The 24,148-nt window shown below is 40.9% G+C and overlaps 2 protein-coding genes and 1 long non-coding RNA gene across 14 annotated transcripts in view; 2 read left to right on the forward strand and 1 right to left on the reverse strand.

Moving 5' to 3' along the window:
- LOC147757008 (uncharacterized) overlaps positions 1-3,399 on the forward strand; it is a 12,438-nt gene extending 9,039 nt beyond the window's left edge. The window contains exon 4 of the long non-coding RNA XR_015325170.1: positions 3,167-3,399. This is a non-coding gene — a long non-coding RNA (uncharacterized LOC147757008). The remainder of the gene's footprint in view (positions 1-3,166) is intronic.
- Positions 1-6,675, reverse strand: part of LOC111246188 (uncharacterized) — a 32,501-nt gene extending 25,826 nt beyond the window's left edge. The window contains exons 1-6 of one of the 3 annotated variants that reach the window (XM_086985577.1): positions 6,214-6,675; positions 4,173-4,383; positions 3,782-3,922; positions 2,132-2,271; positions 1,723-1,906; positions 583-756 (exon numbers count right to left, since the gene is read on the reverse strand). In XM_086985577.1, the coding sequence (XP_086841703.1) occupies positions 583-756; positions 1,723-1,906; positions 2,132-2,271; positions 3,782-3,922; positions 4,173-4,370 (837 nt within the window). In that variant the 5' untranslated portion in view covers positions 4,371-4,383; positions 6,214-6,675. The other 2 variants (XM_022795382.2, XM_022795381.2) reach the window with 2 other exon arrangements.
- Positions 6,676-7,360: 685 nt separating this feature from the next.
- LOC111246189 (uncharacterized) overlaps positions 7,361-24,148 on the forward strand; it is a 132,944-nt gene continuing 116,156 nt past the window's right edge. For 3 of the 10 annotated variants that reach the window (XM_022795390.2, XM_022795395.2, XM_086985582.1), the window contains exon 1: positions 19,447-20,222. The gene's annotated coding sequence lies outside the window, so the exon portion shown is untranslated. Of the gene's footprint in view, positions 7,585-10,665; positions 10,904-19,446; positions 20,223-23,638; positions 23,738-24,148 lie in introns of those variants that run through there. The other 7 variants (XM_086985579.1, XM_086985578.1, XM_086985580.1 and 4 more) reach the window with 7 other exon arrangements.

A 24,148-nucleotide genomic window follows, 5' to 3' on the forward strand; every position in this document is an offset into this window, starting at 1 on the left:
TATATATATGTATGTATGTATGTTTGTATGACAATTAAAGGGTTATTATAGGCGGCAACGAGAGCTTTTATTCGGTGCTTGCCTGTGCTTGATCGTTTCCTGCTGCGGAACCGACAACAGCCACCCTGTGCCGAATGCTTGTGCCTAAGCGCAAAAGCAGACGCCTGTGTGATAGCGCTCGAGTTATAAAAAAAAAACTATTCAGTCATCAATTTGACCCTGTGTGGACGAAATTGAAAGTATCACCATTGTATAGGTTTAACAGTGTTATCTTTGCACTATTCCGTCTAAATGTTTGAAATCATCAGCTAGCGCATAGTGTTTGTGCGATGGTATCTTGAACAACAAAAAAAAAACTTTGATCTGTTTTGTTAACAGTTAACCAGTTTATCAATTTATTAGACTCGAACCCTCAATAATTACACTTTACGATATAATTTAGCAGCTGTAGGTAGATTTAACTGAGGTAGATGGACACAGATTCCAAACACGGAGACGGGGCTTAACTAAAAAGTTCTGGCTTGTCTTTGTGCAAAGTTCGATTCTAAAAATGTATCCAAGTTACCAAGCATAAAAACTTACCTCGAATACAAGGGTGACTAACCAAGCAAAGGTATTTAATATATTCGGATACGCGTATGCAATGAAAGCTACTACTGAGCCATCTTTCAGCTCCTCTTGCATACGAGCGAGAAGCCACACGACTCGCAGTCCAACTAGAACGATCGTTACGAACGGAATCAGCCGATAATAGTCCTACACACGTATGATAAGCAAAAAAACACGCAGATTTATAGATAAGTAAGAGGCTCGACTTTATGCTACATAACCGAGTGCCTCCACATAATAGAGGATAGAATCAGACCTTGCTGATTAGTACGGATTTATTATATATCAGCAAACTCTATCCATGACTTAGAAGTTGCCCCGATAAGTAATCTAAGATATACAGAACATGCTACACATATAATTTTCTGTACAATACGTTGTTCTAACTAGATCCTGCGTGATTTTTTCTGAAAAAAAAATAATCTCTGCATAAAATTAATGTCGAGCCATTTGTCCGATACGTAGTATCTGCATAGTTTTTAATTGTCAGGATAGGCTCAGAAAGATTTGACTAAGTTAAGAGCACATACGCAAAACGCGTTCTCCTTAAATGTCGATGTAAGAAAAAACTAGAAATACCACCAGTGTTCGTTAGCTTCAAGCAGCGTACAAGCCTAAACGCTAACTATCGACTCAATTTAGACCTCACAACATTGTGCCCAAAGGCACTCCCCAAAAACAGTCTATAAATGACCTATTTCTATTGCCGCCTAATAATTAAAAAGAAATTAAGAAACAAAGTAGGCAACTATCAAAAACTTCCTTCATTCAATTATGCTGTAAAACGTAATCCACTATAAAGGGAACTCTTTCCCGCAATATCTTAGTGGATATCTTAGTAGTACTGTGTATTTAGAGCACAGAAAATGGATCAGCCATGCAATTCCCCTTAATGGATGTCGAAGTTATTTAAAACATTTTCGAAATCTTACAGAAATTACTATGCATGCAAATAATTGGTAATAAATATATCACTGATTAAATAGATAATTGCTGCTAAATCTAACATGTGGCAATTGGATTTTTTTTGGAAGGTTGCACATTTTGTTCGATCATTGTCATTTACTCTGTCATAAGGATCCGGTATATAATACGATATTATTTGAGCAATACCCGTGAGAAGCTGCGTATTTGTCTTTGATGGATGTCATCTATCTTGATTTTGACTTCGGGCAGATTTGTGACATTAGAAGAGTCAGCCAATACAATGGCTACCTGAGTCATGACGAACACCGATCCGTCCCGAACAAGGTCGAGTTCGCGACTTTGAAGCAATGAAGGACCATTGGAGAGTAGCCTCACGATCATTAAGTGGAAAAAAAAATTAAGATTGTAGATATACTGCATAATATCTAGTAAACACCATTGCCGGCAACGCTTAAGTGGAAAAAGACGTGGTGCGTACTATTTGAGAGAAGGCTTCGTTCATTCCCAATATTTCAGACAAAAAAAAAAACTGCTGTTCAGGCATGTAGATAAAACAATAGCAATTATATGCGCTTACGTTTGACTAAGTACTAACAGATTGGCGAAGAGGAAGATAGAATTGGTGTCGAGAGCAGGTTGACAGAAGACGGATACGTACGCGGTGGAGTTAAGGCGATAGACGAGCACTTGCACATCATCGGTGCCACCGCCAACGGATTTGCGAATGCCAAAATCCTGTATTTCGTAAATTATGCAGTCATGCTAGTGGATGTCTTGAGCACTAAAGTAGCTTACAATTAGTAGGAAACGGTTAAAAAAAATTACAATTCTCAATCGACAGATAATCTGCTGTCCAATCATGCCCAAGTTTCTTCTAAGCACATGAAAAAAAAATTAAAAGAAATCGTTCACGCATTTCCAAATGCTAGGCATAATGAGTTTACTCAGATTTAAGATGTTAATAAAGATCCTAGAATAGGCTAGCAAGATAAAACCCAACCAATTTAACAAACCAGATTTAAATGAAAATAAGCATTTATATGACGTATGCTGACGCATACTAACGAGAATATCCCAGACAAATACGTTTCTTTAATCTCTCGTTAGTAGCTTCCGTCTAGGGTCTGGATTGTTTACAAGTTACTTTCACAACTAATCCCAGGAATTTCCATTAAAAAAAAAGTATGTTAAACATCAGTCAAAAATAACTAAAAAATACGAGAAATTAGACGGACATAAATGTGTCTTAAAAATTTAATCGTAGGAAATAGTAAAAGAGTTCGAAAAAAAGTAGTAAAAGGTGCAAGGATTCTAGTTATTGAGGCGTATCTGGGCGACTACAAGAGCGGAATGCTAGAAAACCTCTGCATCAACGTTTCTGGATTATCCGGAATTGCTTGCTTGATAGATTTTCTAATGTTTTTTTTACTCATTTCCTATTGTGTGTACGCTTTTGTACACAACTAAAAAGCCTTGCAATGACCGACGGTAGCATAAACTATCAATATTATATATTTATCATTTCTGTAGGAATTTGCTCGTCTTACTGCCAAAGCACTGGACAGTAGCTGATTTCCGCATATATGCCGAAAACGAACATCCATCAGGTGAATTATCATTTTTATTTCAGAAGAAGACGTTCTATCATGGACAACAAGGGACGAACGTATATCCGTCACCTCAAGCAGCACGCCAATATGGACCCAGGTTTTGCATTGCTATTCTGGATATCTTTAATATCAACGCACTCATACCAATATAGTAGTTAATTAGTGGGGCAAAAAAAGAGCCACCATGAATATTAAATTTCTTAATTTGTTAAGTTCTACGAATGAGAAATAAAACTGATAACTTTACGTCGAATTCGGCCGGAGGGAATCTTCTGATACATAGAATAGTTCTGCTACAACTCTAGTAAAAGCCCTTTTTACGCATTTAAAATAGGTGTGAATGGGTTGACCAAATAGTTTCTTTTTTTATTTCTTCTAAATGCAAAGCTCCATCTTGAAGGTTTATGGACGTCTGATTTAGTTAGCAACTATTCCAATCAGTAAGGTAAGTGACATTTACAACATTCGAAAAGTCGTTTATAGGTTTCGCAAGCATTTGATGTCTACCGCCAACGTTTCCATTCGACAGTTCACCCACGTAGCCATAGAGAGATCAGTCCATTTGCGTATTCTATCACAACCCACTTTTCGATGGGAGAGTTTATCACAATTTTATTACCACAATATAAGGTTACCTTAAGCTGTTGGGTCAAACGCTGTTGGATCTTTTCAATGGGGAAGCCATGGTCTTCATGGCTTCGAGTGTGATTGTTGGTGAAAAGGTTTTCCACCGCAAACACTTCTACAGCCAAAGCCCCCATACGCGGGCTGTATAGCTGTAATTTTCGAAGGAACATAACGCACGTGAAATTATTAGACTAATTTATATTTGTGAGTTTATTCTGAGCAACTTACCCATTTATTGATATGTTTTTTCTGACATTTCAGAGAAGATTAACACAGTTTAATTCATATTGTTCAGCCACATTAAATATGTTTACAGTTATCTAGTAAGGAGTTTCCAAGCCTGTATTTATGTCGTTGTACCCTTTTATGAACAGTTTTACCGAAAGCTTCAGAGCTTACCTGTGTCTGACTCGGATCCGAGACAGAGAAAGCATCGAAACGAATATTGGGTATCACGGTTACAAAGTTGTGGTTTTCTGCGATAATCCACAGTGTGAGAAGTAGCAAAGGGACGATAAAGTTGTTGAGGAAGAAGCGCCATGGGTCAATTTGGTTGCATTTTTTCAATAACATAAGTAAGGCCTTCCACATCTTCATCAATGGACGATGCCTACGGGATTAAGCACACAACTATTTATGTCGCGTTACTCACCTGATAAAATTTCTTCAGCCCTCCTATATCTACAGCTTCAGCTTACATTTGGCTTCACTTTAAATCTGGCGAACTCACTGTCTTGTAAGCACAGCATAGTAAATTAAGCCATACGGTCTTGATCACAAGTTGTAGCCGTTGTATACAGCTTAAAGTACATAAAAGCTAGCAGATGCGGAGCACAAAGTGCTAAGATTAGGCCTAAACAAGTTACGAAAGAAAATGATTATAACAGATGTTGACGAATCTATTACCTTGTTACATTGGAACATTGGCGTAGTGCATCGTGACTGCGAAAATACGCCCTGAAGCGCAAATTGGTTTTTGTCTAATAATAAACATGTTCCCGAGCAGATTCAAATAAACCTAGTGACACAAGTCGACCTTGAAAGTAAATCCATGGAAATCTAAATCATCCGCATAGACTCTAGGAAAATCGTTCTTAATTCCTAGCCTTAGGAAAAATATCTACAGCAGTTAAATGTCGTCTGCGTCAAAAATTTAGTTGAAAGCATCAAGGTTGATCCGTTTGGACTGGCGCTAGAATAAACATAAACAACAGCTCGCCCGGAAATGGGTAACTTACAACATTGTACCTTTGTACTGCCCATTTCGGACACCTCATCATCAGCCTAGAGACGCAATAGCTTCATCATAACTTTCGATGATTTGTTTGTAAAAACCTGCTCTACTTTTGTCGGTAGAACGAACCAACGGTAATTAGAAATGTAGGACCAAAACACACAAAAAGCTGTTCTTCAAGCTACCACGGTTACCAAAATCTGCCATACCAAGCTGCTGGATCATTTCTTTGTAAATCTTATGCTCTATAAGCCTAATCAGAAGCGCAATTCAACTTTACAGGTCAAGGCGTATACTGCGTTTTAGCCGTACTGTTAGAAAGGTCGTCGTCGTGGGTGGTTAACTTTAGCATAGATCATCCATATGTGCTACGGGAATGTCCTATATACCTTCATGTAAGTGCTCGTTGCAGATCCCAAATGATATAATTGGATGTGCACGTGATTTTTGCAGGACACGCTTGTGGAGGACTAACAAACGATTTTCTGTATGGCTACTTCAGTTGTACAACTGTTTGAGCTACAGCTTTTCATCTGATGAGGTATTTTATTTTGGAAGGTGGAAAAAGAAAAGTCATTAGGTTTTCATCAACGAACGACTAAAACAAAGTAAACAAAGTGATGTTTTGCTGTTAATTATGTAAAGCTTTGTAATTAATATAATACTGTGCAATTATGATAATACACTTGTTATCATCACTATTATATATATTTCTACAGTGTTTTGTATTAGATTTAATTTAGGAATTAAGCAACTGTAAAATATTACCAATATGCACCGCATCATACGCTATTGTGGCCAAACACAACAAAGGACTCACTGAATGCTTTCATCTAACTATCGTCTGCTAGAAATCTAAAAGCGGGAATATAGGGTAGTAATCAAAGCAATGCACAAATACTCGACCCTAGATAACGACTGCCCTTCTTTCGATATTAATCAGTAGTTATGTATACAGATAATGACAAATGAAAATTACTGTTCATTTTATCTCAGATCCTAGCTATATTTATGACTTCCGTATACTTCATCTCATCGGTTGGGTTCCAAGTATTTGGGCAACCTTTGTTTGTCAATGTTTTTGAAAATCTCCACCCAACACGAAATATTAACTTGAATTAGATAGGGTGTATATATATATATATATACACATATGTATATAATGGACACGAATGTGTTCATATCTAACAAATATGGGCAACTTACCGCGTTGTGTCTAAAGCTTTAATTAGACACTATTAGGTCATCCAATACCGTGCAGAACTGATATCACGCTGTGGTGTAAATCCGTTATCTGTGCACACGCGTATCTTTGTAGCACCTCCCGGAAGCCAGATCTGCGTGGACAATGCTACATGCTTTACAACGTATCATAACAAGCATATTGGAGAACATCTATTCTTTGTCCGTTTGCCAAAATAAGGCTCCACCTATTTTGAGATGGAAATCTTGAGCTGACATAAACTGATGTTTCATAAATTAGTCGTTTACAGGCTTACACTTCATGTAACATATTGCCCCCATTGCCGATACGTTCAGAGGCTAGACACGAAGCGACATGCAAACACAACGGCACCGTAGAGAGGAGGGAATAATTAAAATAGAGAAAATAAAAAGAAAGATGAAGCATTCATTCACTACAGGGACGCGTTGTGTTCCTTTTTACTCGTCGCGTACGCTGCGCGATGACGCGGCACGATTCGATGACTATATAAGTTCGGTGTACATAATTGCCAGATTCCAGTGATGTGTGGATATACTACAGGACGAGGACGCAGCGGTTGCCAGTACGTGCTGGCCGCATGCTGGCTGCAACGCTGCGTAAAGGCATAGCTTGATTGAATGTCTTGATCACTGCCATCGTTCACCTATATGCCGCCTGTGAAAAGCCTATTTGATTTGTTTTCCTTTGCACCCTGCCTATTGTGGCGTTAAATCGCTAATTAAAGAACGACCTTGAGTGATTTGCGGTAACAACGGACAGAAAAGGTAATGTTCTCGCAATGGTTGTTAGGCAAAGGGACCTCTGGGAAATAGAATGCTCGACAGATTAGCATAGTCACAATGAAAGAAACGACACACCGCACAGCCCTCACATCTTCTGTCTCAACCCTGAACCGCGCTCGAGTCTACTTACCCGACAGACCGTTTGTATGATGACTTGAACAGGTGAAACGTGTTTATGAAAAGGCTTGCAGAGATAAATTGACGTACACAACAAAAGCATCCCGAACGTAGGAATTTTGCAGCACGGACGTGCTATGTTATCATCATCTAATTGAATTCACCCCTCACCCTGTGCATCTATCTTTTTACAAACATGTGTGTATTCAATTCATGCAGTTCGTTCATTTGACTGCTTTTACAACGACAACACCTTTAGGCAGTAACATCGATGTATTTTCTCGTTACCGATCATCAAGGTTATAAATTGTGGTAATTCTCGAAGCGAAGCCAGTGGCGGGTCGGATGTTCTACTTTAAGATCTACTCACCAGCATTTACCAAGTACTGCTTTTCAGTTTTCTGATAGTGCTTCCATAAGGATTTGTGCCGGTTATATACATTCTGTATAATAGTAAGTCGTCGCATCGTTGTACGTAGAGCATACATTATACCTCTTATACCATCATCTCATAATAAGAATCCCGTTGCGTTCACGTTGCATACTTGATTGTGTTAAATAATAATGACCTGTTACAATATTTACCGAGCTGGGACAGGATGCCGCTTAATCAGGTCATAAAATTTGGTTCTAAAGTAATGGCGTCTCGTGCTAACAGGCTTCTATCTGAAAATGAATATCTAGGCAGAACGCCGATAGAAATAATGTTTTCGTTACCTAAAAACATCAGACCATAAAAAGGAACTATATTTTGACCGCCAGCTTGTTACGGTTCCTCTTGAACGACTCAGGCTTGGCTCTTCAATGTTATAAATTGTGGATTGTGAAACACTGAATACTTTCGAAAGAAGTTAAAGTGTAAAATAAATCTTTACTAGTTCAAGTTACCTTTGCCATTTGGATCATTCCCAGTTTAAACTAAAGCTTATAACATGTGCCAACAAATATAATATTCAATCGGCTAACGTCTATTCGCCGTTTCGTAAACGTTTGCTGATTGCACTATTGCCTATTATATGGTGAAGTGGCCTCTAAGGAAATATCTGGAACTCTAATGGTCTCATCGACAATTTCTGTTCATATGATCCAACATTTAATTGACTAGCTTTACGACGTAGATGGACGAAAAGCCAGACTTACCGTTAGTGACCTGCGCCACGCTTTCCTTCCCTTCGATCCAGCCTTACATCAAATAGTGAAGACCTTGAAGGGTACAATGAGGCGAGTACACCTATAGGCTATTACAGACGCATCTAATTTGGTAGCTAGAGCGAGTTATAACATTAGGTCATACACATATATATAGTCGATGAGGAGCCGCGCATTTACATTTGTGGACTCGCAAAAAAATTATTCTCTTGCAAATGGTCAGTATGAAATAGTAAACGGGCGTACATCAGTGTGTTAAGCTCATCAAATTTGAAACATATGAGCAGTGCAGTCTGATTATTTGGAAGGCAGCTATCAAAATTTACCAGTGGTCAAATCATCGAACGAAAGAAAAAGTAAAACATTATGTAGTTTTCACAGATGTTTTTGCTATATACGAAAATGTTTTGCGTTCATCAAAAGCGATTAATAGGGGAAAGCCGGTGGCACCAAAAGCACAATGTAGCTTTTATGATTTAGAAAGGGAGTCGAGAAGATGAAGCCAAAATATAATTAAATTTTTATATCGAAATATACCGAAAGTCGCATTTTTCCTGTATGTTGGCGCAGTGCCGACAATTTTGCAGTTTTTTTAAAAATCTAAAACCCATAGTTATTGTTCAATCTTTGGCAGGAAAAAGATGGATTCTCAGTCATAACTCATCTTTCCAATCCCACTGAATGAGGCAATCATATATGATTCTACAAGTACCATTAACGAGTAGATCATTGTTCCTTTGTGAACTAAGATAGGGATACAGGCTGCAGTGGGCAAGCAGGATGGCTTCGGTTCTCTTCCTAAATGAAGAGGCACTACAGGGAACTAGCACCGCCTACCTAGACCCGAGAAAGTTACGCATCCAACCGAAGGAGTGAACGGAAGATGAATATATATCCGCTAGCCAAACCACATCGTTTGATCGACCATCTCTACCAAAAAAATTGTGTCCTCAATCTATTGAACGAACCTTTTCGACCGAACACCCTATGTGACTAACATCGTGCGGTTGATCCATTACATCTACACAACAAAGTAATGGGATCATGTCGTGATCGTCCAGCAATTATTTTTAGCTAGATTAGCTCCCTCGTCCGCGGCAAGAAGCGATTCCTTAGAAAAAAAAAGGGTCATATATTTCCTTTGCTGAAGGGGCACTGTTCCAACGAAGTAATACCATCTCTTTGGAAACAGATTGTTTGCCTCACATGCCCCACGTGTTTTTAAAATGTTAAACTATCTTGCAAGATGAGTATGAGATAGATAGCCTGCGGTTATGCAAATAGCTTAGAAGCTGACATAAATTCTTAAGAGGAATGTAAAGATCTTGCGACGTCATACATTTACTTAATCGTCGACTAAGTTCTGAGTTTATACTGACTGTTTAGGTATGTTCTAGTGATATATTATCTCTCTCTCTCTCTCTCTAAGATCATTGCTTGTGAGAAGGACTTCCTCAAGCTAATTAAGGTAAGTGGACAGCGACGAGTATTTTGGCACTGAATCGAATCCGTTATCTGATGGAGCTAATTCATAATTATAAATTTGTGTAGTTCCGACACGTATGCTCTTTAAGGGGCAAAGAATTTTGTTGTAATCCTTGAACTTTCTGTTCTAGTGAACAAGTTGCAGCATGCGACCAGAAAGGCAATTAGCAAGTTCATTATTGAACACTAACTATGCATCCCTTAAGAGACCAGTATTTGGTGTGCGTCATTATCATGCATAATCAGCACCTAAATCTCTTATAGCCCTTTAAACACTAGCGCTATAGGTCACTAACTTGTGAGTAACCTAAGGCCGCCACGAGGAACGTGATGAACAACCATAAAATTTACCTCTGGCTGCTGTCTCCTCCCGACCTTGGCCAGCTTCCGAGATTAAGTACGAGAGCAGGCCAGGGCCGATTTCACTACAAAGAGTGTAGGAGGTACAAGTGTCTAAGACCTTTATAGTCACTGGAGGCTTGAGATTTCAAAGACGAACTATTTATATTCACCAATTAAGGCTACTTTGTCTTCTTCGTATCCCTGAACTAATCCGGCATGGCTATTTTTGTTTGATTTCACTTGAATACAATGCCTAGTTGAAGGCGAATCTAAAACCAAAAAAAAGTGATAAACAAAGATTAAAGGAAGCAAAAATAGTACATTAGCATTGCAGTCACGGCCTAATGGGAAGCGCCAGCGGTACCGCTTTTGCGGAGAAGGGACAGACGTTCGAAGGCGTCTTCGTATCGCCAACGAGTGGTACCGCACGGGAAAAACCCTGCGATTCATATCGTCTCCCTGTTCACTGAGCAAACCGCAGAGCGCCAATTGCAGATCAGAGAGTTGGTCGAATAAGGGTCTGAGCTTAATTAACGAAATAGGATTCAATTATTTCAGAGGAAACTCAAGCGTGAACGATATCCTTCGGCGGATAGCCCAAGCGCCACCGCAAAGTCCGGGCTGATCCCGATGGTCTGACTTGCCGCATAGCCAAGAACGGTTATTCAAAAAGGAGAAAATGATGGAGCGTATTTTGAAGAAAGATGCAAAACGGCGCCAAACTTCAAGTCGATCTCTACTCATTATGTCGATGTAGTTCTTCTGCTGTGACTAAGCAATATCCATTTCGCGGATGGTACGTACATACTATTCAGACAACTGCATACACACTTTTAGGCAGAGGCATATCAAAGAACAAAAGCAGATCAACTTGACAATTTAGGTGTTTTTTAATTATGGAACAAAAGTTACCCTTGTAATTTCGCGGTTTGTAATTAATAGATCGACTAAACTTTCGTTTCCAGGCTTCTTCGCTTTCCAGCTCCTGTATAGTACTTTTTTAATGAATGAAAAATTAAAACCTTAAAAACCTGGCCATGCATAGTGTAGCCTTTTTTAGCAATAACAACATGACGATATGCTATGTCATTACGTATGTGTTGTTGCCACCCTTCTTGTGCTCCATTGATGTGCGGAATCCCCTATCTCTGGCTGAGCAGCGTCGGCCAGCACTTAGAATAGGTTTTGTTCGTTTGCTAACGGAAGCGGTTGCGTTCCCTTATGAGGCAGCTGAACTCCTACGATAAACAATGAAGCCCCGTAGCCTCGGTTGCCATATACTTTGATTGTATCTCTTCAATTTTATTTTCGTCTCTCCTGTGTTCTACTCGTGTTTCTTTTTATTATTTTCCTTACTCGTTTTTGCCAAACGGTTCTGGCCGCATTTGATCTTCGTCGCGATATTTTTTGCTTCCTTTGGTTGGTGTGTCCTTGCCACTTATCCCTTTATATTGCAGTTTCCGGCACTTCTCTACGCTTTCCTGGACTTTTTTCCGTTTTCGCCTCCTACGACCTTTTCCACCGTCAGCCGCTTGCATCGCCTCTTTCCTCCGTGTCAGCGATCTTGCTTTTGCTGCTGCTGCTCGATCGCTCCAACGCTGTCGTATCAGTTGGTTAGCTCTTCAGCCACTTGCTACCTACCGCCTTTCTCTGGTCTCAGTCAGCTAACTGTGCTTCAATTCTACTACATAGCTTTCTGTCTCGCCCACACCTACCTTCGCCCTTGTAACAGTGGGGAATGTGTCATCCCTAATCTGCCTTTGTCCCTGTTCTTCCCTTTGGCCATCTTTTGCACTTTCATTGTTTCACGACTCACTACGAGGTTCCGCTACCTTTTTCCCCTTTTTTTTATTTTATTCCGCGCCTGATTTACCCATTCGTTGACCTCTTAGTCACGCCTTAGCCAATCAACGTCGCTTTCTCTTTTATTCGTTCCTATCTTCTCTCTCTGCCGCACTAGCAGTTTACTCGTCTAACTTAAAGGACGAAATCTGCGCCTCTTCTAGGTTTTTCTGGCGTTATAAATGACCTACATAGCGCACGCAAGCAAGCGACGAGTCCGTTCCCCAGCAGCTAACGGAAGCAGGGCAGTGAGTCAGTCAGGCAGTCAGAACTTTGTCGTCTCATTCTCGTGCAACCATTAGATTTATATGGGAGAGGGGCAGCGGTTGTAGAGCAGCAGCGGTAGAGACTGAGCAAGCGCGAGAGAGACGACGATCATTGCCACGTGAACCTCGCAAAAACCTCACCAGCAGCCCCATACCCAGAAATTCCTTGCCTTTACACCTTAGAGTTGAGATCGCGAAGGCAACCACAATGAGTAAGGAAGAGGAAAGATTAAAATGGCCAATGCTTCCCATGTGATTGTTGGCCTTATGGACAGCTCCATACAGGACTTTTCCTTGCCGGATACTGCTTTTTCGTTAAAAGAACGCAAATTTATGCCCCTATTACCTTCCCCTATTCTGCCTGGAACTGCCTTTTCTTCGCCACCTTGCGTATCTTGCTAGCCTAAACGAGAAAAAACGAAAAAAGAAAAGATTGTCATCATCATCATTAAAATTTTCGTTTTCGCCGGTATCAGCTGAAAAAGCAACGAAAGAAACGGCTGATATAGAGGAAGAAGCTAAGATGGGAGACGATACGAAAGAGCAACTCGTTGCCGTTTAGAAGTCGACTCACGTTTCCGAGACGGGAAGGCTACTAGCTGCTATCGAGAGTACGGTCTATAGAGCTGAACATTGGAAAAGTGCTAAGAATTAACACTGACTGTCAACGGTTCCTATGTTGTTTCTGCTACAGCCGCAGTTGCTCTGGTATAATCGTATTGAAGGAATTGTTGCACGTTTAGAAATTTTGGGAGCCTTCACGTTAATTAGACACGTGGATTAAATGTCTTATGATATCGCTGCACAAAATGGGTATTTCTTAGCATATGCATTAGCGTACATACATTCAGGTAATTCCATTCCATCCATATGAGAGGTTCGTAGAGGACACCTTACATAGATCCTAACAGAGTGGAACTCAATTTGTCAAACTCATGTTGACTGTGAATGTTTCGAATTTTACGTCCGTACTTACGTTAAATACTCCTTCAGAGGCCTATTTTATAAGTATCCATGGCGTTACTACTCCACCACTTATGGCCTGCTTTTCTGATCTCAGCACTTGGATGATTAACACACATTTTATTCTGGCACAATATATATTGTTTAAATGAACCGAAATACAAGCATCAAGATGCGTATTACATAAACTGGTACCGGAACGGCATGTAAGTTGACATAAGTAAGTAAAGGATCTACTGTCTTAACAAGTACACGAAACATAATTCAGGACAACAAGGTCTGTACTCTAGTCGACTACAATTTACTACTAGGTTATTGAGGTGATACATCAGTATAAAGTGTTATGCTTGAGTTACTGCTATTAAAAGCGAACCAGAATCATTGGACATTAAGCGTAGCCAAGATACGAGATAACTATTTCTTTTATAATGACGGCATACAGCTCCTAAAGATACTTTTATGAATTTAATCGAATCTAAAAAAAGCAGCGACATCGTTAACAATAAGCAAAAACATTAAGTCGTCATGGTTGGTGATTGAGACACTGTTCATAGCTTTCGACAGTTTGTTCCGAGCATGAAACGACCCCGGCGTTAAATCCATACCACGTTACATATTCTTAAGCAAACCCACTGCACCATTACGTAGACGCGTTTGCCGATTGAAGTCTGCCACTAATTGAATGCAGAACAGATAATTACAAATCTAGGCCAAATCGTCGTCACCCGTTTTCAGTAAGCCGTTCAACTACAAGCCAAATGCGAGTACTACAAATAGAACCCAATGCTAAACCAAATGCTGATGGCAATAATAAACAGAAATACTGTGTTATGAGCTAAGATCAAGATAGCCATGATATAGTAGAAAATTGTTTACTTGCCTAAAGTCTCGTTTTATGCAGACGTAGTTAGCAGTATCTAGCTCTCCGAGCCTACATTCACCCCATAGAAACTGCATGATATATTTGTTTCTGCTTGTGAGCGTCTTTTACGTTTCATTCAGTGGGCCTAGTTCGCCCACACATGTAGTACATGATAATAGCATTTAGGTTGTTCGACGTATTAACCAACCAGCTGGCTGCTGAGCTGCGCGACACTGAAATCGTTAGCTCGACGAAGGAGACGTGACCGCGGCCCTCCTAGCATGGTGCTTTCTGGCGCCACCGCTGGAATAAGAAAGAACCAGTAGGAACCAAGAAGTCGGTCGGGAATGACCCAATTGGGGCTTTGCCAGTTAGTCAGTTAGCGTGTCTTCCTAGCGTGCGTCGGCGGGCGGAGTGCTTCATCAAAAAAGCGATAATGGAAGCGCGCCATCGCGTTCACCAGCCATCGATCGGCTTTAGCCGGGTCGAAGGAAGGCTCGCGAAGACTCGCAAAAGCCTTAGGACCATCGGCGTCCTCCGGGGCACACATAAGGAACTACTTGTGCCTCACGAAGCGCCGCTGCCGCAAAGAAAAACATGGAGGCCTGCTGCATCCCCCACGGGGATGTATAGACATACGTACATTCGGACGTACAAAACAAGCTGCAAGCAGCTATTGGTCGGCCTTCTCGCTTACCGCCTGCTGGGTACTGATGGGACAGCGTTGTAGGCCACCTGTGCCTTTTCTCTTTTTCCCCGCTTCTCTGGCGCAGCATTGACTCATAAGGTTCAGGATAAGTCAGGCCGCTTGACCGGTGGCTGGATAGCACACTCACCACTAATTAACATTATCCTACAGCGGAATCCCATGCCTGTAAGGCACAAGTGCGCGGCTTACTCCCGCCGGTGATATTGAAACAGTGGGCTAGTCGCTTGCAGTATATATGTTCACATTTACTATATATATCCCCTGATTGCTTAGCAATATATATAAGTTGGCCTAAATATATTATCGTCATCGTTTCAAGGTAGATTTTTGACACGATTTCACTCCTATTTTGTTCAAATACGAACACATCGTTAAATATGGCTTTAAAGGCGTTCAAATTAATCAGTCAGAAGGAAAATAAAGGGAAAAATTACATTTTTTCACAGTCTCCTAGGCTGGGACTAAGAAAAAATTAATGCCCGAAAAGCCCATAGCTGAGTGACGTAAGGTTCGTAACGGTTCGCAAAGGTTCGTACTAATCAACCTTAGGGTCTCAGCTAGGCCAGTGATCTTACATGCATCTCAAGGGACAGACTAATTATTAACTAGCAAGCCTTATCTAAAGCACTCGTTCGTTTTACCGTCGTTACCCAGTTATTTAGTAAGTCTATGATATAGTCAACAGGCTGTGCGTATATCTTCTGAAGAAAAAATGTGTTCTACAATAGCTTTATCTAGGTTTACATCATCTATCCCTTTGTGAACTTAGACATGTTGACGGTGTAAGCACTGTCTCTGTATAAAAAGATAGAACTTCTCAGCGGTGTGTACCCCTTATACTTCATAACTCTCTAAGATACTATAACGAAATTCAGTAGACTATATAGGATAATGTCAAAATAACTATATGAGAACGTGTAAATATCTAAATTCAATATCAGACATGTCGCCGAATAAATTGTCGACCGGTTTACACAAAGTTTAATTATAGGATTTCACTGTTCTAAAAAGCTACTCCACTGCCAGAAGCAGTTAATGATACCTGTTGTTTATGGAATCGTTATGAGAAATCCTCAAGTATGACCCTAACAAGATCGAAAACAAAAAGACCGATTTTGCACAGTTTTTAAAATGTTTATGTAAGCTCCAGACGCTAGATACCCACATATTGGTATATATATATATATATAAATCTTTTAGATGTAGCCTCGACATCAAAATACAAAGTGTAGACTAATAATGTAATTTTGTATAAACTGTAGAGAGGGCAAATCTTCACGGCATTTTTCATCGTTTACGGAGGCACAGTTCAAGCTTAAATCGGTGCGCTCGATCCTGTGCTATTCGAGTGCTCTTCGACACTGTTTTGTTTTTACTAATTACATATATTATAGTATATCAGCAAATCCCATCCGTCCATAGAGCAAAAATATTACATTATTATCTAATCGAGCATTATTACTTAACGAAATATAATTAGACAATGAAGTGCATTTGCCCTCACTTTTCAGTTGTGCTCTAAGAGTTGAGGTTTTGGATAACTACGAAAAACAAACGAGAAAAGTAAAATAAGGCACTTCCTAGTAAGGAGGGCTGAGAATAGAGATTCATATACAATCTAAAGTTTTCTGCTCTTTGTTTTTTTCATTTTTTCCTACGCATTTACGTTCGGTATAGTGAAAAGATGTCGCTCGACTATCAACAATCGTTCGACAAGGTCGAGAATCAAAAATATCTTCTATTAGGAAAACGTTCGTGCCGCTTCGTTCATTTTGGTGATCATTTTTAAAAAATTCGAGCTTTAGTAAAACAGATGGAACCTCTGGCATCTGTTTATGGGAATAAATTCGAGTATTTAGAATCGTTCTCTTCGCGCATCAAACCACATCAACGTCCTCCGCTACACAACGACTTAACAGACCAACCTGTTATCGGTATAAAATTTTAGTATACCTCTTTACTATCGTCGAAATATGTGGAGTGTTAGTATGATCACTCTCTCATTCGTCTCTTCTTAATGAGTCGCAGTGTAGGATCGTGTTTGCTTTGCCTTGCCCGCTTGTCTTTTCCATTCAGCAGAGGCACGACCCTAATAAACTACAAAAATCATTTAAAAACAATGTTTCTGTATGCCGTTTTTTGTGTGTAACCTTTGCTGCTACGTTTATACGTTTTCAAAAAGAGTGTAAGTGTCACATTCGTCCCTTTCTGCAACTTTGTGGGTGTGTGTTTGATACGATTGGCTCTGTCCGCGGAAGGAGTCTATAGTATCCGATCTGAAAGTTTCGCATTAGTACAATTCAATAAGTTACGATGTATCATGATAGTTTAGGACTAGCACTGCCTATGAAATCACTGCCGCTTTATCCTACTAAATGACTGTTTGGACGATTCTAGTTTCGCTTAACACAGAAGCCTACGAAGTTCAAGTGGTTGAAATTTATTTCCCGAGTTGAATACACGCACACAGGTAAAGGTAGCTAAAAAATAAGGAATACAGATTTCCGAGAAGGGGAATAAGCCGAAAAGATCGCACACGCGGTGTGCAGGTCTTATTTTGTGCGTGGCTCAGACGTTCTCGAGTCCGATCGGCGACTGCGAAAAAGTGTATTAATACAACATGATAAAATCAACAAATGCTCAACAGGGTAATCTCAGCGAGGCTACCCGAAGTACCATTGTAGTCTATTAACTGGTCTCTATATTTGGCTATCTACGACATTTTTCCGAAGCCTTTCCTGAATGTGTATAGCGAAGAAAAATAGAAGAAACATATTTATTTGACTAATTAATATATCAGCGACCGCTAACCTAAACAAAGAATTATTTCGAACGAGTGATTTTTGTTTCCGTAAAAATTAATCTGAGTTATTAGCTTAGTAAAAGCTCATGGGAAGCGCTTGAATTTGATATCAGGGCGCAATATGAAGTGCGTCATTAGATATGCTAGGAATATACTTTTAAGCTTTTACGGGATAGCTATTTTCATATTTACGAGCTTTGCTCGTATTGAAGATTGTAACATATTGCTAACTAAAAGCTCAGTGTAGACAATTTGATAGAAAAGTTGGCTTGAGTCTACTTCGCAACGCGTGACTTAGCAGCCGTAATTCTACCGCTCACGATTGCGTACGTATGTTGTTAAATAAAGATCAAGATGCACTCTGACAAATGGGGTTCGACGAATGTCAATCGAAGCTTTGTGAGCTTCGTACCGGCCTTGGCGACCGAATACGCCCTTCAATTGGGACTGATATCTATCTGTGTAGATTTATTAGACTTGCCCTGTTGATACTCTTGAGAGATGTTGTCTCACTAACAATGCTGGAAAGGTTCGTAAATGACATGAATATAACACAGACGTGGGGTATCGTAATTCATTCCGTTTTTGGGTAAACGTTCGTAAAGGAAACGCATCCAATTTGGCCCGAAAAGTGCATTTGGCCAAACTGTAAGCCAAATTGAGTCGTGGCATATCATTGTGGGGTGAAAATCCTCCTAGTCTTCCTTACTGGCTGTTCCCAAACAAACGAGAAATCTGAGCCGATGAAGTCGTATTGGTCATTTGATTTACAGAGACAAAAGCCGGCCGTCTGCAGTGACAATATTTGATGAGACGACACAAGTAATTCAATATTACTCTTATCTTCTCGGACACGCTAGTAAATGTTGTGTGCTTTGGAAGTCAGGATACTGTTTCACATGAAATAGCTCAATAATGCGCTATTACATAGTTGTTTATACTCTTTCGACCCTTCAGAGCATGGGTGCTAAAGACATCAGTATAGACGTGTATTTTTTTTGTTAATGTTTTACACACAGCTACATTGTCCACTACGTGCCATTACCTTAGGCCGGCTTGTTACGACTGTATACTTGAAGGCGGCATGAAGTCGACGATAGGAACGAGGCGAGTGTAGACAAGTGATCTTGTGTTGCCTATGTAAGGAGACATCTAAAATTCCTATACTCACAAAGCGTAACGTACTCACAACGCTCGTTTCTGAGACGACGACGTCGTCCGCACTGGATGATCTACGCGCCACTTACATCTGCGTTGCGCTATTTATGATCATATTTTGTGTTTCACAGATCACTTTAATATCGCTATCCGAATATTTTTTCTAAACTAACAACAATAGTCTAGCATTCGAACTATGAATGAGTTGAGGAGTGAATAATTACTATCCGCCAATGTCAACCCGTTGCCGTTATTACCTTGTCTAGCATTCCAAGCGTCTAATTTGTAAATGCTCTATTGCTGTCTTTCGTCCTTTGCTACTTCGTATCGCATTTTTTCTCCCTTCACTATATTAGCAACAGCCTCGATTGCACTACTACAGCGTTAATGTAGGAGCAAAGCGAGTCGGGGCAAGCAGAGGGCGAGTTAAAACCCCTTCGCCCTCCCTATCGTTGCCACTTCGTTTCCTTCCTAGCTACAGCAGTGCCTTTCTCTGAAGCGTACCGGTACGGGGGGGGGGGCTGTGTCCAACTTATAGGGGCCGTAGCTGGCTGCTGCTACGCGGGTTTCCGGTTTTCCCATACACGTCCATTCCCATTTTCCGGTGTTCCTGCGAGGCCACTGTTCGACGATTTCAGCGCCCTCACCATCCAGTACCAGCAACAGCACTGTTCGCTTTGATTTCCCTTTCCCAATTACCTTCACCCTCGCCACTTCATTCTTGGGCATGGTGCTCCGTCGGGCACAACAGACGGGTGCTGTCCCTTACGCGGACGGGCGATCTTCAAGAGTGACTTCGGTTTGTCGCTGTTTCTTGGACATTCTTTACGTTATTCAGATGATCGTGAGGACTGCTTCTGCTATGCTAAGTAAGCCCATGTGATTGATTACTGCAGACGTAAAGAGTAGTTGAGCGTCCTTACTGTGTTGTCTTTACCTGGGTAGTAGTGATTTGTCGTCAAGCTGGAATCCTTTGGAAAACTCTTCATGGATGGTATTAGCGCGCGGATTGTGTTAAAATACACGTGACGTTTCCCCAAGCCGTCTAATTGCTTTGGACGTACTGTTGATAATTATTTGTTGTGGTCATTTAGTACTAGTGGTGTTATTCTTGTGTTAAATGATGGTATCAGCGTTAGCGAACTGTATCGGTGGAAAACGAAGCAAAATTATTGCATTGTTAAATTTGCGCGCCCTAATAATAGACTGACAGGCGTGAATTACGCTGTGTAATGTCGGGCTATTAGTGGGTAGCGTGTATAAAGCGTGTATAAACAACAGTCTACTATCGTCGTGTCTGAGTGTACTCTGGATTTTTTTCTGGCTTCGTTCAGGTGTTTAATGTTGTTCGATACCGTAATTGCTTGTTTACTCGAGTTCACGCCTAACGGATATGTGGTGTAATTGTGACGTTGGACTTCACTGCCAAATAGCCCATACGTTTCGAATGTGAAGCGCCGGGTAGCGTGGACATTACAGAGACCGCTGCACATGTCTGATCAGCCAGTATATGTATGTATGTGCTTCGTACATCATGGCAACCTTAAATACAAATAAAATATCTAATAAGAACCCCGCTATGCGCCACAACAACAAATGAATAAATGTTACAGCAGTGACGCTTTTGCTTCTATAGAAGAATCAAAAGTCTTTTCCTTTTATCCGCAGTCATTTGTCGTATTGTTGACGCTGCTCGTCTTAAGTTGACTATCGTAAGATCAGCTGCACATATAAAATACATAACGTTAAGCACACACGTAATTAAGCACAAAAGCTATATGATGGTTGTCATTTGTACGAGAAACGCGGAAATGGTAGCGGAAAAATGTGCGTACACTTTCCTGACCTCCTTATCAATGAAAGCTAGTGCCGTTTCTTTATGCTACTGCCATTGTCTCAGCTATTCTAGACCTCGTTCCAATTATTCCTATATGACTGGTAATTATCTGCCCCACAAAAACTTGTCAGCGCGCGTCGACGACTCAGGACCTAGAATGAAACGTCTGGAGCAGGCAATGCAGTCCCGAGCCTAAACGTATTGAATTAGTTACCGCTTCACCGAAGTATAGCCTTTATCTTATGTGCTGTTCATTTACGACGATGTTTGCATCCGGCCTATACTGGCGTCAACGATCACCTGCGTACGTTGTTATTACTATTGCTATTCGCGGGCAGACTTCGTGTATTTATAGTTCGCAGTTCAGACTCTGACTGCAATGAAAATAATCAATAACGGCTAGTTCAACGGGAATGAAAAACGATCAAGGGTACGTTTGAAAGAAAAAAAATTGCGATTCGATCTCGCTAGGTCCTCCACTATCAAAGGGTGGGCGTCCTTCACCTCTTTCGTTTCTTCAAAGGCCTCTCTTCATCCTCGTTATTTTTTTTTTTTTTTTTTTCGTTTTTCTTGAGCGTTTGCTGCTTGTTGTCTGTCTATTGCCACCACCGCTGCCGCTGCCGCCAGCGTCACTATAACTTCCTCAAGATGGCATTATCAGACGATTAGTCAGCGAGTCCTGCACGCCATGTTCCCCGCTACAGAAGAGGTCTCCATCAAAAAGTGGTAGTCGAAATTGGCGACAATCTCAACGACTGCAACCATATCAACGACAATGTTTTCATTCGTTCATCTTCAGCTTTCCGACTGCGTCAGGTGCCGCTGCTCCTGTTTCTATTGCTATTAGATGAGGGCTGTCACGATAGCGTAACTGTGAAGTGCCTGGAGTACGACTTCGGGATTTGTGACAAAAAAGAAGGGCCAAAATAGCGTTGCAATCGCAGTCTTTCTTGTGTGCATTTTTGTTACTTGACTCTTTTCTTGATACTCTCACCTGTGTTGATTATGCTTTGGTCCCCTCGGATCGTCGTTCTTCTGCGCCTGGTCATGCACTTTTTTCTTATTATCTTGTTTATTATTATTATTATCCCTGTATCTTTCCTTTTATTTCTGCCTGGCTTCCTCTGCTTGGCTGTTGATCTATGTGAGCGTATCCCAGGTCGCTGGCCATCAGCGTCGGTCCGGTTCCGCGTTGCTGAAGTGTCCCGTTAGAAAAGCGGCGGTAGCTAGAGACAACAAGCGCAGGAGCAGAAGCTGCTACAACTGCTACGTTAATTGGCTCGAAGGAGAAGAAGAGGCAATAAGCGATGGAAAGCATGCGGCTATCCGCTTGCATTGTCGGCGTCCAATTAAATAACAGAGCGTTATGTGTAGTGTTGGTATAAAAGATCCTAGGACCGCTAGCTTCTGCCTCGATTCCGCTGCAATAGCCACAGTGAACAAAGCCAAAACTAGCAGCAGACATCTTCGCAGCACGCTAGTGATGACTACAGATGGCTGGCAGGGGGCAAGGTCGTCTCTGCCATAGGCACTTCGGAGTGGTGGCACACATAACAAGCAGCTAACAACTGCAACGGCATCGGCGACGGGCTACTGACTGGGATAGACAGACAGACAGATGGGCAGACGCGCATCGCCCAGTAGAGCTACACGTTACCTGCAAGCATTCTCCGCCAACTTATCGTGTCGCTGTTGTTGTTGTTGTTGTTGCTGCGACCGTATCGGCACTGAAGTCTCTAGCGTCGCAAACCCTAACGCAGCCCTTCAATCTGACATGGCCTTTTAAACATCTATATACGCATCTGACCCTATTCTAGGACAGATTATATGCAAGTACGTTGTTCGCTTGGCTGTTAGAAACTCATTCGATGTCAGCAGGTATTGCTGGTAGTGACGATTGTCGAAACTTTGAGTTGGCGCCATCATGTCTCTGAAACTGTATCGTTTATCTCTGTGAAATTTGGTCATACATGCCCAAGCGACGAAACGGGCCGGGTGGCTAGGTAGCAAAGAATCTTCTCCAAACTAAAATCTAGGATCTTTTTTAATAATAATATTTTGTACATACAAGACAAAGAGTTGTCTAGGATGATCTAGCAGAAAAAAAATTTACGTCGTTTCTAAGTACTGGCCGTGTGGCAGTGTACTCTTACGAAAGGCATTCAATTTTTGTTGGTCAACATTTTGTCTATCGATTATATTGGGTCGTTTCAATCAGCCCGCGGCCTTCGTGCAATTATACAGCCTTTTTCAGTAGCTTGTTTTAAAATGCTTCATACACTTCGCTTGCCGACGAAATGGTTGACATCGAATCCGAAATTTCTATGGTAACACCAAAGAAATTTTTCACCATTCCTATATTTAAGGTAGAAGCTATTTAAGCTATAGTTCAGCCGAAAATCTATAGGGGCACCTTGTTAATAGGAGACGGCACTCTCTAATTCTTCTAATTTTCTAATTCAGGCATCTGTCCGTACATATATTGCCCCTACACTGCAAATAACCTGTTTTCCAATCTACATGGAAATGTAGTTTACAAATTTAAAAAAAATCCGTATTTTTTAAGTAGAATCCTAAAAAGTCGCCCGCATTTAGGGTCTTTCTTGGTGCACAGAAGCAATCGTAAACGGTATGGCTATCATTTGTTAGCTCTGCAAAGACTTTCAAAGCGGCATGTCAAGTCTCCATCCAATAGAGCCTGTAGTTAATAGCAGTCTGCTTCTTGTGGCCGTCCAGGCGTAGTCTTCTATGACTCACCTAGAAATATCCAACTCTAAGGCTTTAGGCCCAATTCCGGCAAATAATGTAAAACATAATTCATTTCATTTCAATTTCCTCGCAAGGAATCTCTTACCTCCCACCTGATCTTTCATCTTTTTTCCACTGGGACAGCACTAACGTGTTGGACGCGCAAATTTGCAGATCTATTGCTTAATCACAGAAGAAAACCAGTAAATGTCTAATGAAGAAAGTTTCAATCGAAACGACTAAATAGAAAAAGACAGATAGAAAAGTTGCCGAAATCACTCTTTGATGAACCACCAAAAAATATCAACGTATAATTTGCCGATTGTTGTTACTTCTATTGCAGTTGCGACTCTCAGAGCTTGCTTTCCTTGCATCATAAACGCCTGAACGCGAAGATAGATGCGTAACTGAATGCAAAAAGATAGCACGTAGCAACAAAACGGTATGAAGCAGCGTCCATTTAAGCGGTAACTTAAGTTAGTTCGAGCTGATCAACAGCCACAAGTTTCAAATGAACCTGTATTACTGTATTGTATAGATGTGCTATTTCAGGCAGTCAGTTGTAATAGCAAAATTTATTCGCTATTAGATGTGGTCAGGTAGGCCAACTACTTTATGTACAATTCCGGCAACCCCCATTACCCTCGCCTTCGACATCAGGTTAAGTATAATCGTTATACATAGACAGTACGGACACGGTGCGCTAATACATACTGCCACTACGAGGGATTTCTTGCACAGTACCTCAACGCCTTTGTGGAGATCCCGCTTGTTAATTTATTCGCCGTCTATGGTGGACATCAGCAAGACTTGAAAGGATGAATTCCATTTTATACTAAGATTATCACTATTG

Source organism: Varroa destructor, unplaced genomic scaffold, assembly GCF_002443255.2.
Source record: "Varroa destructor unplaced genomic scaffold, Vdes_3.0 BEIS01000003.1, whole genome shotgun sequence".
In the NCBI taxonomy this organism is placed as follows: domain Eukaryota; kingdom Metazoa; phylum Arthropoda; class Arachnida; order Mesostigmata; family Varroidae; genus Varroa; species Varroa destructor.